The sequence below is a fragment of the Urtica dioica genome, chromosome 10 (genome assembly GCF_054948205.1).
Source record: "Urtica dioica subsp. dioica isolate 48M chromosome 10, U.dioica_male_clone48M_v1_H2, whole genome shotgun sequence".
NCBI lineage: Eukaryota > Viridiplantae > Streptophyta > Magnoliopsida > Rosales > Urticaceae > Urtica > Urtica dioica.
This window is the reverse complement of record NC_142765.1, coordinates 676490-693806: the sequence shown is the minus strand read 5'-3', so window position 1 is coordinate 693806 and position 17317 is coordinate 676490. Positions and strand designations below refer to the sequence as shown.

Here is a 17317-nt window from a genome sequence, read left to right as displayed (position 1 = left end):
GGGTTCCCCGGGATCTGGACAAAAATGGTTTCGGCTGGGCGGGATCCGGCGGGACGCAGACCAGATATGAAGGAATTCGCGGGATCTGGCCGGGATTTGAGCAAATGATGAAGAGACAAAACGGGATCCGATATGGACGGGATGCACTGATTTCTTCTTCAGGAGATGAGGGTTAACAAATTATTTAAAAAAAAACGGCACCCGGTCCGGGGATTCCGGTCCGGTTGGACCGGGATTCGACCGGGTTTGGTTCACGGGACCAGTTTCTACAAGTCCCGTCCCGGTCCCCTCCGGTTCACGGGATCCCGACCGGAACACGGTCTGAACCCCCGGGAAGTCGAACCTTGCCAAAGACGAGGTTCTAATTATCTTCATTCACATATGGAATTAAAAAAAAAAAAAAAAATTCCACGGTGGAAAAGCGTAGGTTGGTTATTGTATGAGCCCAGTGTGAAAGCAAAAAAGATGCACGAAGACAAAGGGTTCTTTATAGAATAGATAGATATACACATGGTTAAAAATACAATAACTATTAGGTGCGACATGTCGCACCTAATACCCTTCTGTACGCAATATGTTAATTTGTAGTAGTGGTTTGATTATAAATATTATAGAAATAGTTACGCAAATACACCGTTAGATGATGATGATAATTCCATGAATACCTTTACCTTTCATATATATCTCATTTTCTAATTTTCACCTAATTTATCCTTATTTTAAATAAAAGTTGTAAACAGAGATTCCAAACAATACTTGTAGAAAAGAAGAAAGCAACGCTCCTCCAACCAAGCCATTTCTATCACTTCCACATATCAAGATTTCACTATATTACAAAAGGTATAGAATCAAAATAAGACAATACTTTCCTAAAAAAAAAGGTAAGTTCGTAATTATAGACTGATTAATTTTAGTCCAAAGTTGCCTTTAATTAGCAAACTACCATAACAATAAAAATAAAAATAAAAGAATTATAGAACTATATACAATATATAGAAAAAAAAAAAAAACAAAAAAAAACAAACAAACTCACAAGGAGACTACGTTGTTCCACAGAAGATGATTTCTTGAATTCTGTAACAAAATAAAAAAAAAAAACAAAAAAAAAACACGACAGTTGTAAATAGTGAGCAAAGTTGTAACACGAGAGTTGAATGAAAGATGAGATTCCAAACTTGTAGAAAAGAATAAAGCAACGCTCCTCCAACCAACTCAACCATTTCTATCACTTACACAGATCAAGGTTTCTCTATTTCACAAAAGATGTAGAATCAAAGTATGATATGACAGTATTCATAGAGTAACTAATAAGATTCCAAAGTGGCCTTTTTACACGATTTTCATGTACCTTTCTCTGATTTTGAACACCAAAGATTGCTTCAAAGATGTATAAATTTGTTTACTAACCTACTAATTCACTCATACGAAACTGAAAGCCAGCGTTACGAGGTTCCATATATATAATACATATTTTCAAATAATATCATTTTTTTTTTCATTCATAGTTATCTAATTTTATATATCAAAGTCAACGTATGATGATAACTATGTTAAGACGTCCTTAGATAATTTAAAAAAAGATTTTTTTTTTTTTGGTACAAAGTATCCCATTCAAATTAAGTGTTTAGCAAAATAGTCAAAATTTCATAAATTAGTGCGTTTTAACCACTTATAATGTAAACATATTAATATACCCTTAATTATTTTGAAAATAATTAATTTAAGAGTCCAAAATTTCAATCCACTCCACTTTCTGTATACCAATTAAATTCAAAAAATTTAAGCGCGCCTCATGCTTTCAAAAAATTTAATCCATTTTTCGATGAACCAGAAAAAAGAAAAAAAGAAGAAGAAGAAGAAGATACTGATGGCAGTGGTGATGCCGACTTTCAATCTCCGATGGTGATCTAGAGACCGTCTAACCCTAGAAATCCCTCTCTCCGACCTCAATTCCCAAATTGTGGCTACCACATCGGAGATCGACGACAGAGATCGATGTCGACGGCAGCAACAAATCATAAGCTTCGCATTGACGCCACGAAGGTGAAACCCTCCGTTGGCAAAAACCTCTTCCGATCTGTCAAAAGCCACCACAGTCCGACCGAAACTCCAAACAATCATCGCCTCCTTTTGTAACTCCGTCTAGAATTTTGGCGTCGGAGAGCTTGACCTCGGCGGCGAACTGAAGCATCGAAAGCGAAATCGTATTCGTTTGCAAAGTCTTCTCTGGGAGGAAGGCAAGTGCGATTTTCTTTGGAGTGCTTAGCGATGTGAGGGTAATTTTGGAGGTTTTAAAATTTTGGGTTATTTTTCCTCAATTTTATAAAGTTGGGCTATTCTTTCAAATCCAAACTTTAAAATGACAAAATAGCCGCATCGCTCTTAAAAAAAAAAAGCAACAAGACTAAATGCTTTGAACTTGCGGAGATCGCAGGCCATGTTGTCGAGTTCAGGTATGCAAAATGGATGTGTGCTGTTTTTATAACTCCATTCTCTTATGAAATTAATATTTTTTAAATGAATACTTATTTTATTTCTTCATGCCTTCATCGGATATTGTCGAGTTTGTCATCAACATGAGCTTCTGGACTCTTCGTGATTGTTCTTTGGTGTTCATAGTCGTAGTCATCGCCACCATTGTCTTCACTGTTGATTGATTGACAATGGATATGTGTAATTTTATTTTTATTTTATTTATTTTCTCTTGTTTTTATATTTTAATAATATATGATATCTGACTTCTATACGACCGAATCTTTGATAAGTGTGATTTTTAATTTCATTATTTGGATTTACATCATAGATCTAAGATATGATTATTTTCTTTGGGCACGGATCAAAAGGTCTCCTAGATGTAATCGACAATATTTAGCGGTATATATTATTTGAAAAGATTAACCAACCTCATTGTTCAATTTATTTTAAAGAATTTAATTTTGGGCAAACTAGCAACGTAGCCATTTTGAAACGTGGTTTTTAAGATCTAGCCCACGTTTGGTAAATTTTGTAATCTAGCCATTTACTGAAATTTACGACTATGAAATATCGAATATACCCTTATGTGGTTTAAATAAGAAAAACTAAACACTAGCCAACGTTTCAACCAACCCATTTAAAAAAGTCAACTTCGTGAATTAAGAAATCTATAATAGGTGCTTGAGATTGAAATTTGAAATATTTGGAATGCAGTAATGAAACGTAATCTGCAAATATAATATAGAAAATAAAATAAAAATTGATTATATCAATAAACATAGAATCAGACATGTAAAAGTGGAAAACAATTATTAGTCTAATTTTTTTTACAATAAACCAAAATTTTTTAATCTCATATTGCATTTTTTTTCCTGGGTTTTTGAGATGATTATGTTCTATATCTGTTGATGTATTTTTTGAATTTTTCTTAAGTTTTTTTGAATTTTTAGTTCGGTAGAATGGAAACAGTTCATAGTTAATGTGTGTTAATTTTTGTTAATTTATAAACTACTAACTTTATTTTTGTAAATTTTAGTTTATTTTCTTTACCAAACTTATCTCTTTCAACTTTATCAAATGCATAATATTTCATAATGAGAACACGAAGATTGTAAAGCATAAATATTGAATATGAAAAACAAATAAATAAACATCATATATTTTTTACCCAAAAAAAAATTATTAAGAAGATGATAATAATACACAGACAACAACGATAAATACAAAATAATGACAAGGATGTACAACAAATACACGAAAATAAGCTAAAATAATATCATCCATACCAAAAAAATAGCCAATTTATCATGACAACATTCCAACATTCCAATATTCCAATTATACCACTATATTGTTATCAGACTCATTATCAGAAGACAGCCACCTCATCATAAATAAGAGAAACATGCATATTTGAATGCAATGAGTCATATAAAAAGTTAATTATATATTCCATATAACCACTATCTAACTGAATCAGACAAAGAAACCCATTGTTACAGCCTAATGTCACCACAATTCCCAAATCAAGTCCAAAAAGCTCTGCATTTTTTTTCCCAATTAGGTCCCCCCCTATATTTTAACTTTTTTTTTTTTTTGTTGTTGTTGCCAAAGTTCACTAAAGTCATTCTCACCTTTTCAATGATCAAAGTAGTGGTTTTCTTGATCGAAAGTAACATCCAATATAAAAAAAATGGTTTACAGCAAAATAGCAAAGCAACTATTTCGTGGGTGAAATTGATGTGCTCAAATTGTGAAGTATAAAATGACATTCCACAACAGTGAGAGAGAGAGAGAGAGAGAGAGAGAGAGAGAGAGAGACTGTAAATGCTTGTATTATGCTTTCTAAGTTGATTCCCCTTGATTCTATGTGATATTAAAAAATAAAGGTAAAAATGACTCTTTTATGTGTTAGGGAGGACCACTCTGCTATCTATAATTAATATATATTCGCCTTAACTTTGTTACACATTATAATTATTATTTAATTATTTATTCATTATCTTTAAAATGTGGAACTATTATTCAGAGAATATAATATATCACTCCAACTATTATTTGCAGCGCCGTCCATCAATAGAATTCACACCGTCACACTAGGAAAATGGTCTCAACTATAATAATTTTGATAATTTAGACAAAAATGGTAACAACTATATTTTAGGACACTTATACTAGTAACTGTAAACATAAAAATATATAGTTGTAATAAAGTGTAAACTTACAAGTCTACAATTAACAACAATTGTAGATATATAAGTCTATAGTTACTAGTAAAAATGTCCAAAAACATAATTACTAGTATTTTGGTCAAAATTGCTACTAGTTGAGGCCATTTTTCCATCGCACTTGTGAATTTTTTATTTTATTTTATATATGGCAGTGTAGCAAAATAGCCAAAATGAAACTATGAAATTTGTTTTTAGCATACGTTTCACAATTTTTAGAGAAATAATCAACAGGTTTATGTGGCAATAATAAATTCTGATTTGCCTTTATTTATTAACAAATTCGTAATTTTCTCTCTCCTACTTTTTTCCTACACTTTTTTTTTTACATAAAAACTTCAAAAAAATCATATCTATCTCATATGAACTCGAAATTGAGTGATTCCAAATCTTACGGATACGTGACGCTGAGATCTTCAAAAATACATCCATTGTGTTTGATGAAAAATCATGTTTAATACCATAGATGTAGAAAAATCACGTTACTACCTTAAATATGGAAATAACTGAAATTTTTTGAAATTATAAAAAAAATAAATGGAAACGTAAATATGATGCATTAAACGTAAATTTTCATCAAACACAATGGGTCTATTTTTGAAGATTTCAACGCCACGAATTCGTAGGATCTGAAATCACTCGATTTCGAGTTTGTATGAGAGAGATACAAATTTTTGAAGTTTTAATGCAAAAAAATTATTTGAAAAAAATAGGAGAGAGAAAGTGACTAATTTGTTAATAAATAAGGGCAAATCAGACCTCAATTATTGTCACATAAGCCATTTGGCTATATGCCTAAAAATTGTCAAACGTAGGCTAGATCTAAAATCACATATTTAAAGTGACCTAATTAGTTGCAAATCTCTATATATATGAGTTTGCAACTCTTTTTTTATTCTCAATATATTTTACCTATCTAAATTTCTCACATCTTATGCTCATTTCCACTTAAAACATTTAATAACTACATTCATATTTCGTACTCATATGTTTCTATTCCTTCATATTTTTGGATTATTTTATACATCCTTAATTTTATTGGAGAACATATTAAATTTCATGATTTATTCGGATGTCATGAGATGAATACATTTAAGGGTAACACCAACGCCTTTTAGTGTTGTGTTTCTCCTTAATTAATTTTTGTTTTTATAATTTGAATTCAATGAATTACGATGTATTACAATTAATTAAATGAATTAGATAATTTACGATGAAATTCAAAAAAATTCATATTTTTTTAAATGTAGAAAATGTTTTTTGTTTCTTCGTGTCTTCATCGGATATTGTTGAGTTTGTCATCAACATGAGCTTCTAGACTCTTTGTGATTGTTCTCTTCGTGATTGTTCTTTGCTGTTCATAGTCGTAGTCATCGCCACCATTGTCTTCACTGTTGATTGACAATGGATATGTGTATTTTATTTTTATTTTATTTATTTTTCTCTTGTTTTTATGTTTTAATAATATATGAGATCTGACTTCTATACGACCGAATGTTGGATAAGTGTGATTTTTTATTTCATTATTTGGATTTACATCATAGACCTAAGATATGATTATTTTCTTTGGGCACGGATCAAAAGGTGTCCTAGCTAGACGTAATCGACAATATGTAGCGTTACATATTATTTGAATGAAACATAAGAGTATTTTTGTCCGAAAAAAAGAAACGATTACTAGTGAAATGTTTTGAAAATATGAGTGAAATATGAAAAATGACCCATGTTTTAAGTTAGTTATGAAATTTTACCTTTTTTCATTAACCTCAATTTATTGCATATAAGTATATTTATGTGAAAAGTCCATATATAAAATAAAATGGATATTCTTTTTATGTGATGACATGTATGGGTATCAAGGGAAATATATAGGTGAATCGTATTTTTTTTTGTGCGTAAACTATAGGTGAATCAATTATGAGTTATGACTACACAATATTCTTTAAATAAATTCACTTTGGTAACAATTCCTTCAAAGTAGGAAAAAGATAACAAATAACTAATCGATTTCCAAAATCTGATTTCCATCCAAATCAAGTACGTAACTTTAGCAAATACGTTAGCATGTTACTTTCTTGTCGTTGATTCTTTTCTAATAATTCAGATATCCATTTCTAAATTTACAAAATTCTCATCAATTTCACCCAAACTGATTTCACCTCTCTCTCTCTCTCTCTCTCTCTCTCTCTCTCTCTCTCTCTCTCTCTCTCCAATTAGGCACGTCACAACTAATTCAATACCAACTCACCCCATGTAAAAAAGAAAGAAAAAAAATACCAACTCACTTCAGTAATTAATGTTAATATTCATTTTTTTAAAATTGTCTTAAGTTAATTGACCATACCTATTTAAAAATATAACTGAATTAAAAATTTTAAAAATAACAAAATGAAGAACAACCTGTTGAAATTTTAGAAAGGATAGAACTTTCCAACTTAAGCAAGTGGGATTCTTTTTCAATCTATACTCGATAAGAATGAAATAACTGAATTAATTAAGTTGTAGATCCGTCTATATTAATTAAGAACTATTTTCGCTTTATAACAAACTTCCAAACTCCACGGGGTTGTACAGATTTGACCTGCACGGTAATCGGACTAATTTTGATATTTCCAAAATAATATTTTACTTTTGATAGTAATTTTACCATGGTTTAGTACCATATATATACATGAACTCCTTTTATTTATTTATTTATTTATAAATACTTATCCTAAAAGCAAACTCACATCACATGGCATGGCATAACATGATTGGTGACAACTAAGTTGTAGAAAATAAACAAAAACTACCTCAATACCCAACAAATTATTATTATTTTATAAAAAAAAACTACTTTCACTTAAAATATTAATTCTACAAAAAAAAAAAAAAAAAAAAATCTCACGCATATATAACCAAACCAACCCTCTACCAAATAAACAAAAACTTACAACCAATCAAAAACCAAACCCATTTCTCTTCTTCTCTTCATTTCATTCTTCTGCAAAAAAAAAAAAAATGTTACGTCGTAGCAAAGTAATAGCACTGTAAAGAGAACGCTCTCTTCCACCTAGTTTCTCCTCGTCACTGTTCTCTCTCTTTTGACCAGTCAAATCCATGGCAAGAGGCAACAAGAGAACTCTCTTTTCCACCTCACGAAGGCAAACTCTAAGCGCGTCGCCGGAGTCGATACGACCCTCTTCGACGCCTCGAAATCCGACCGGGTCAACGGCGACGTTGACTCGATTCTCGCGGGGAAAGAGATAAACGACGGTACGAAGGAGAGCGACAGGATTGGGAGATTGCCAGGTCAGCCTTTGGTGAGGTTCTCTCAATACGGCGGTTACGTCACTGTCGACAAAACGGCAGGTCGTTCGATGTATTATTATTTCACCGAGGCTCAGTATAATCCTCAGTCTTTGCCTCTTCTTCTTTGGCTTAATGGAGGTACTATTTATTTATTTTTCATTCATTTTATTTATTTATTTATAATATGTTTTGAAATACACATGTTTCTAGTCAGTATTGCGATTATGATGAATCTCATTTCAAATTATAATAATTTTTCAATTATTTTTTGTATTTCTGTGTGGTGTATTTTGTTGGCATTTGTTTTTTGTTGCGTAGTTAGAGAGAATGTGGGGACAATTTGTTTATATATGAGACGAGAGAATGTAATTTTTGTAAAAAAAAAAGTAATAAAAATGTAGTAATATAAAATACATTATTGTTTCAAAGAATAAATTCTTGAAAATATTAGCTAGATTGTTATCTTCGTCTTTTTTTTCCCCTTCACTCACACACCCCGTAGTCATTTTCTTGTGTTGTGTTCGCGAGATGTATTTTATGTATGTATTTATTTAATATATAGTTTTGTAAAGTTAGGAAGAAATTCAATATATATACACATTTATATGACGGTGGCCAATGGATGGTGATGGCATGCAATTTAATTATTAAATATATAATTTTCTTCTGCTTTCAGTGGGGTACTAAAACAAATGGAATTTGGATTTGATTTAGTTTGCTTTTCTTTCACAACATTGTATGAATTTCATGATACATCATTAATCTACCGCGTCAACTATATTAGTATAGTACAGTACTTTTTCATTATAAATAAAATATATACTTTTTTCAAACTACGGATAATTTGTAGGTCATTGATTAGTATATAGAGCGATCTCATTGCTAATTACCATTATAAAATAAACATGCATCATAAAGTACCAACAACTTTTGCGGATTCAAATCCCAAATTTCTCTCCCTTTGAGGATTTTTTTGGCGTGCACTTTGTAACTGCTGCATTATTATTATTATTATATTATCTTTGTTTATTACCAATTTACCAGTAACATAAATAAAAAAAAACCAGAGAACGCGAAATAATTTAAAAAAATTGAAAAGATAAATGATAGACATAAAAAAACATGTAGTTTATTATACACGCCCATAAGGTTAGACATCCCCAACAATATTCCAGCTTTAGCTCACCCACATTTGTATGCGTGACTTCACATTATTTTGTTACATAAAAATTCCATTATTATTATTATTATTTTATGATGATATGTTTTTTTTTTATCAGGACCTGGTTGTTCATCTCTGGCCTACGGAGCAATGCAAGAATTGGGTCCGTTCCGCGTCCACAGCGACGGAAAATCGCTCTATACGAACAAATACTCGTGGAATTTCGGTAATTATTATTTAATTATAAATGACTAAATTTTAACCTATAATTTTTATTTCCTACTTTAATTAATTAAATTAAATTAATTTTTTTTTTTTTTATATTTTTTGTTATAGCTGCAAATGTGTTGTTCTTGGAGTCCCCAGCTGGGGTTGGATTTTCATACTCAAACACTTCATCAGATTATAAAACCAGTGGCGATGGAAGAACAGCTGAGGATAATTACATATTTATTGTGAAATGGTTGGAGAGATTTCCAGAGTATAAAAATAGGGATTTCTACATATCCGGTGAGAGCTATGCAGGCCATTATGTGCCTCAACTTGCACACACGATTCTCCACCACAACAAGAGAGCCAACAAGACAATAGTCAACCTCAAAGGAATTCTAGTAAGTATTGTATATTTTTATTTTATATAATAAAAAATGATAAAAAAAAATTGTCACGTTTCAGTGGGGCTAGCTAGCTAGTTAGTATCCCATTCCCATGTGAGGTAGTTATGAATTTTCTTAGGTAAGTACAAACTCATAAGTCTCTACTTGGATTTATATGTCTACTTTTATGTCTACAATTCTTGTGAATGTAACCATTTATATGAACTGTAGACATAAATGGCTACAGTCACAAGAATTGTAGACATAAATGTCTACAATTCCAGAAATTGTAGACTGTTTTTTGTATGAGGACTATTTGTATAAATATAATTCTGGTGATATGAGGATTGTTTGTGTAGAGTTTCATGTTTTTTTCTTGACATATGCAGGGATTTGTGAGATTTGTCCCCGAATAAGAGATTGTGGACCATAATTTCAGCTTCTTCGGCGCATTGGACAAGTTTGAGGAGACCATGGCCATGTCTCCTGAGGAGAAGGAGCTGTTTAGCGCGTCATGTTTCGGCCAATTCCTTGATCATCCAAAAATCACCAAATCATCTAAGATTATTAATCGCCTAATGATGAGGGTGGGTGATTTTGATGGGGTCGATTCAGATGACGCGCTCTACATAGTGATTGGTAGGGAACCAAGAGCTTTTACAGCAAAGCAGTTCGTTGAGATTACTGGTCTTCGCTACATTGATGATTACAATCACTGTGATTATTCAACCGATGTGGACGGTAGTTTGTACAAGGAAATCTTCCTTGGAGGCGTTGTGAAGAATCGCAGGATGTTGACGTCGATGCTCAATAAAAGCAAGTCTTGGGAGAACACTCAAAGCGAGTGAAGTTGTTACTGCTTCACTTTCTCACAAACATTCTCCTCACCGCTCCAGCTCACACCCCGATCCAAAACATGTCTTGGGCAGTGCTTGTGGAGGACTTGGATCAATTCAACAACCATCAATTGGGGATCGTGGCTTGGAATGTCTTCCACGGACATGCGCGGAAGTATGTTCTGAAGATGGCCTCCAAGGTCGAGTCAAAGCAGAAAATCAACTTCTCGGGTTTTGTCTACCCGCTTCAAGTATGGGCCTATGAGTGCCTACCTTTGCTGACTAGTCTGAAGCTTTGTCAAAAAGTCTCAGAAATCACCCTACCACTTATGCGGCGGTGGAAAACTAATGCTCATGTCTTGGAGTCAAGATTGAAGGATCTATGCACTTGTGCTTCACAACCTCTCTCACTACTTCGGATGTGGTTTGAGGATGATATCCTTGTCTTTCATTTATAGGAAAAATATGTTCACTCTCAAACCTGAATAAGAAAATTCAGAATTGAGAATTACTTTCGATTTATATGTATAATTGTAATAAAAACTGTCATAAACTGTAGATTTATAAGTCTACAATTAACATCAATTATAGATATAGACGTCTACAGTTGGAGTAACTGTGTACTTATAATATCTATAATTGTTGTCAATTATAGACTTGCAAGTCTATAATTTATGTCAACTGTAGACTTGCATGTCTACAGTTGTTGTAGTTTGTAGACATGTAAACTAACAATTATTGTATTATGAAAAACTAATAATTACCTTTTAATCCTAAAAAATTCTAATTGCTCGAACACTCCATTTACAATGCTCTCCCGGACAAACTACATGGAGACATTCTTTAGACGAATACTTTGTCCGAAACGTACAATGTTTGTTTATGGCATGCAAACTCATGAGTATAATTCAATTACAATTGTTTTTGCAAGACCAATTTGCTAGCGTATAATCTATGAAGCTGGAGTGTCACATGGGAATTGATATCCAGCACTTGCTCATCGCTACTTGGATGAGGAAGAGGAGGAGCGGAATGGGAAAGTAGACGAGGAGGAAGAGCGGAATGAGGGGACTCTCTACGTGGAGGAGGCGGAGTAGGAGGAGTCTGTCTATGTGGTTGAGGAGGGGACTCTCCACATGGAGGATGAAACTCTCTACGTTCTTGCGTTGGCTCGTAGAAAGTATTCATGTCATCCAGTCCTTGTGTTGGCTCAACCGTGTTAGGAGTTTATCTAAATTCTGGAGAAGCTAGGCTCTCCATTGCTGCCTCATGCCCTTCCCGCGGCTCTTCAGATATTTTCAAAATCATATGAAATCTTCCAACGTCAGGAATCGTTTTCCTCAAATACAAATAAGCTTTCAATTGACCGTTATCTTTAATCTCAACAGGTTTACATGCACCATCAATCAAGTACTTCAAAACGATTCTGTGAGTTGATGGGGAAAAGCCAAGCTCCGCGAACAACATCTGCATCAGACTAGGGTAGTTCACCGAAGATGGCACCATAATACCCGAATTTCCTCCTCGACGTATACAGTGGGTCCGATCCATGTACCACGGTGCTTCAAAAATATATATATTTATGACATTCCTGCATAGGCAAAACACATATCTGATTTTGTTATTATCTTGTATGAAAAAATTAAATGTCTACAATGAGAATATTTGTAAATATGTATATCTACAATTATACCAATTGTAGATATATATATATATGTCTACAATGATTGTAATTGTAGACATATAGGTCTACACCTTCAGCTCTTGTAGACTAATACGTCTACAACAACTGAAGTTGTAGAGTTATATGTCTAAAACAACTGAAGTTGTAGACCTATATGTCTACAATTACAATAACTGTAGACATATATATATATATATATATATATATATATATATATATATATATATATCTACAATTGGTTGGAAATTTATTTCCCTTTTTTCAACGCTTGGTCGTCCAACACAATAGCATGGTGCTATAAATTTGTTTCCTTTTTTTTCCTTTTGGCAAGTATCTTCATACATCAATGCACAAAATAATTTCCTATATTCTTTGATGATGGCCATGGTTTTGAGCATCTAGAACAAGCTTCTAGATGTTTCTTTTTTTTGTTCATGACAATACAAGAAAAGCCCTTGTAGAATTTTCACATAAAATTCCATAAAATGAAATTCAATCCTCAAGGCTCAATTCTCAATGTTGGCCGTGTGGATCAATCACATTGTCATCATATAACAATGTCCAAAATCTTATTTTGACAATTATACCATCTTATGTTCTTATGGACAAAATTACCCTTTAGACAATTTTCGTAAAATTCGTCTAGTCCAACACTTGAACTTGTTTTGACTTTTAGCTACTAGTTTAACAAATCCTACTCTAATGACTTGTGGTAGTGACCTCATGAATCCAAATGAACAAAGCTTGAGCTAGCATGCTTGGACACAAAAGTTCACAAACATTTTCCAAGTTCTAGCTTAATGTCAACTGACTCCACTAAAGAGTTGACAATGAAAATTTCTCGGTTCAAATGAATATATTTTCTACTAAAAAATTCTACTTAATTGTGATGAGTGGATATATTGAATATTATCTATGTTTACCCTTCATGAATATCATCAACTAGATGAGATTTATAAAATTACCATTTTACCCTTCTAGTTGTTATTTCCTCAACTCATTTGTCACTTGTGAATAAGTTAGAAACAATGTATTAACGAGGAGCTAACAAGTCACATTGATTCATCCAAAAAAGTCATGACTCAATTTGGACACTGGCCAGTTCATTTATTCACATACCAAAGAACAAAGCATGAGGTGATATACATTGCATTTCAGCAATCTTGTACATGAATTTCATATCTATGAGATCTTCACAAAGTTGTTCATGACATTTTCATAACTTAGTACTTCATCAATAGGTCTTGTCTATATCACATAGTGAATCTAGAACTCTGACTTTCTCAAATGAGAGTACGTAAGCTATGAAATGACATGTGTCATTTCAGGATTGAGGTAAGCATGATGCAATTTATACATAGTGACTTTGAGACAAAATAGGTTAAATGGTTTGTTCTTATACTGTCTCTAGAAGTGCACTGGTCAATTCAGTATCTTCAGAAGATACCTAGGAAGAACTATAGAGTCTCCAACTCTCTATGTCTCATAATAGACATCATAGGTTTTCCTAACAATCATACTAAGATCAATAGCCATTTGATCCTTAGATTGTGAATATGTTGTTTTAAGCAAACCATGAAGAGTTTGTTCATGCAAATCTGTATTTGACTCTTCATTTGTTGTTAGGTTTGTTTAAGGACTAAAGACTAAGGTTTAGAAGATTTGCCTAGAGTAGGACAAAATTAAGGGCCATTTCCAATTTCCTACTTTTTTCAAAAATTTACCAAACTAGGAGTCCTCTATGATTCCCTAAATGTGCTAATACTATTATACCCCTTTTTATATAATCCATATATTAACTTCTTTTTTTTTCATTTAAGGTCTCCCTCTCCCTCTCTCGTCCATTCCCTGTTTGTGTATTTTTTTTTTCATTTCACTTCTCTCGGCCGTTCCCTCTTACTCTCCCTCCCATAGTTTTTTTTTAATTTCAGGTCTCTCTCTCTCCGTTCCCTCTTTCTCTCCCACGTCCACCCTAACCGTCCCACATTCCCTCTTCTTTCCCTCAAACAACCTAAACCGCCCCCCCACGCCCCTCCAACAATAGTAACCATCCCACGCCCCTCCTCCTAAATCGCTACCCAGAACCCAACCGTGCTAAGGGCGATACCCAAAAACCCATTTGCCTAAACCGCTACCCAGAACCCATACCCAAAAACCCATTTTTCATCGCAACCCACTTTTCCAAAATGTCTTCGTCGGGGAAGACCGATACCATGAACCCAAATTCATCACTCCGTCGTTCAAGTCGATCGTCCCCCAACAAGACACCACCTTTACCAAAGAAGGGTGGGAGTGTGTCAGCGAAATTGTCACTGTCAAAGAAGCGGAAATCTGCTCCATCGCCAAAGAAATCACCTGCCAAACGGCTGAAGCAAAGTGAGAAAATCGATGAAGATGCAGTTGAAATGGTAAGCAGAAGTTTGCATTACATGACAGAGATTTAGTTACAAAGGTGTAACTAAATGTCGAAAGATTTCAGATTGTAGTTGCATGTTTAATATTTATTGTCAAGTATTAGTTAGTTACCAAAGTAGTAGTGACGAAGATGTAACTAAATCTGGATAGAATGGTTTGGTTAGTTACATTTTACAGGCTTTAGTGAGACGTGTAGTTACAGTGACGAATTTAGTGACAAGTTGTAGTCAAATCACACCCTTGTTTAGTGACACTTATGTCTGTAGTTACATTGTTTAAGAAGTTGAAAATAAATTACTGCTTCAATTAAGTTTTTATGTGTGAAAGCTGTTATTTGGTAACAGGCTTTAGTGTAGTTACATTTTACAGTTGTAGTGAGAAGTTGTAGTTATATCACATCCCTGATTTAGTTACATTTATGTCAGTATTTACATGGTTTAAGTAGTCGAAATTTCAGTGAGAAGTTGTATTTATATCACACCTTGGTTTAGTTGATTTTCTGGATTCTGGATAAGTTGTTTGAAGAAGTTGGAGAGAAAAAGGAAAAAAAAGAATTGCTACAGTTTCTTTGTTTTTGATCTGTTGTTTGATCACATGCTTTATAGGCTTTAGTGTAGTTACATTTTACAGTTGTAGTGAGAAGTTGTAGTTATATCACTTCCCTGGTTTAGTTACATTTATGTCAGTAGTTACATGGTTTAAGAATTTCAGTGAGAAGTTGTATATATATCACACCCTGGTTAGTGGAATTTCTGGATTGTGGATAAGTTGTTTGAAGAAGTTGGAAAGAAAAAAAAAAGAATGGCTTCAGTTTCTTTGTTTTTGATCTGTTGTTTGATCACAGGCTTTATTTATGAGTGTAGTTACATTTTATAGTTGTAGTGACAAAGTGTAGTTATATCACTTCCCTGGTTTAGTTACATTTATGTCAGTAGTTACATGGTTTAAGAATTTCAGTGAGAAGTTGTATTTATATCACACCCTGGTTTAGTGGAATTTCTCGATTCTGGATAAGTTGTTTTAAGAAGTTGGAAAGAAAAAAAAAAGAATTGCTTCGGTTTCAGAAATTGTAGTGACAAGTTGTAGTGACTAGTTGTAGTTATATCACATCCCTAGTTTAGTTACATTTATGTAAGTAGTTAAATGGTTTAAGAAGTTGAAATTTCAGTGATAAGTTGTATTTATTTAGTTACAATTGCGAGTCCGAGGTCGATGAATGAGTACCGGTGACTAGTAAGATGGAGTTGGAATTGTTTTTTTTCTTTCATTTTGGTTTTCTTCTTTCATATGGAGTTGTATTGGTTTTCTTCTATCATTTTTTAGAACATGTTGTTATTAGTAGTTACCAGAAAACGTCAGTAGTTACATCTGGATTGATTCTAATATGTCACTACTTACAACAGGATTGATTATAACATGTCACTAGTTACATCGGAGTTGATTATAACTAGTCACTAGATACATCTGAATTGAGTCTAACATGTCACTAATTACAGGGAAGTGGTGACATTAACATGTCACTAATGACAGATTCAACTTGAACATGACACTAATTAGACAGAGACGTAGTGACATCAATATGTCACTAATTACACATAAATACAGATTATAAAAAAAAACATTCATTACAGATAGGTAGTGAAAAACAGTTACGTACGTATTCATGAGATATTGAGAATATTGGGCTTATCGCCAAACAATTCTCGCGAAATGGCAGAGTTTTGAACAAAATTTATCTCTCCCGTAGTTGGTACTTTCAGAAGAGCTCCGGTGGCTTTCAAATTAGTCTCCCAGTTATGGCCTAGCAATTCTCGAAGCACGATTTCCCAATTAAAATTGGCCTCTCACTCGAACGGTTAACCACTAAATCTGTTAAGCCTTCGTTATTGTGGTCGGGATTTTTGGGGGAAGTTAATGGTGGAATGAGAGCTTTTTCTTTAGGTTCCATTTTTGGAGTAAGATATTTTGTTTGTTTGTTTTGTTTTCTTTGGTTTTCTTATTCTTCTTCTTTCATTTTTGAAGTTAGTACCCAACCACCAAATACGAGATATTAAATTCCACCAACTCCAACTACTTGGATTAAATGCCAACAATAGATTTAAGTTTCACTTAATTTATTCTACCTACCACCTTAAATGTAGACATCATGACAACTTGTAACTAAATGTTTTTCATGTCACTACTCGTGTTACAAACACGTCACTATGACTAGAAACATGTCACTACAAAGATATGTCACCACGAAAATATTATAGACATCAGGTGTTACAAAAATATTATAGACATCAGGTGTTATCATTAGTGACACAATCCATGTATTAGTTCCATGACTATTAGTGTTTATTTCCAACATTAGTTACTTCTTGATAGGAGTGACATGTTGATGTAGCTAGTGACATGTTGATGTAGCTAGTGACATGTTGATATCCATAGTAACATGTGTTCGTCTGTACTGACACCTTTGTCACTAGTGTTGGGACTGCTATTGGCTCATTTAGTGACATGATTGTATCACTAGTGACAGTCGTTACCCGTAGTGATATGTTGGTAAATTTAGTGGCATGTTGACATCTATGGTGAGATGTGTACAGTGAAATGTTTGTGATATAAGTGACATCATAATGCCTATA

The 17317-nt window shown here is 33.1% G+C and overlaps 1 protein-coding gene across 1 annotated transcript; it reads left to right on the top strand.

Annotated features, from left to right (window-relative positions):
- Positions 1–2462: 2462 nt before the first annotated feature.
- LOC149382825 (serine carboxypeptidase-like 40) lies at positions 2463–11523 on the top strand. Its single transcript, XM_089628837.1, has 5 exons — positions 2463–2468; positions 7760–8132; positions 9275–9382; positions 9493–9767; positions 10142–11523. The coding sequence occupies exons 1-5, from the start codon at positions 2463–2465 to the stop codon at positions 10166–10168; spliced, it is 789 nt and encodes a 262-aa protein (XP_089484963.1). The 3' UTR covers positions 10169–11523.
- The last annotated feature ends 5794 nt before the right edge of the window (positions 11524–17317 follow it).

Bases quoted from the DNA above. Each gene is read 5' to 3' on its own strand.
- LOC149382825 (XM_089628837.1), top strand. The intron at 8,133-9,274 runs GTACTATTTATT...TTTTTTTATCAG, and splicing joins TCTTCTTTGGCTTAATGGAG to GACCTGGTTGTTCATCTCTG. The intron at 9,383-9,492 runs GTAATTATTATT...TTTTTGTTATAG, and splicing joins CAAATACTCGTGGAATTTCG to CTGCAAATGTGTTGTTCTTG.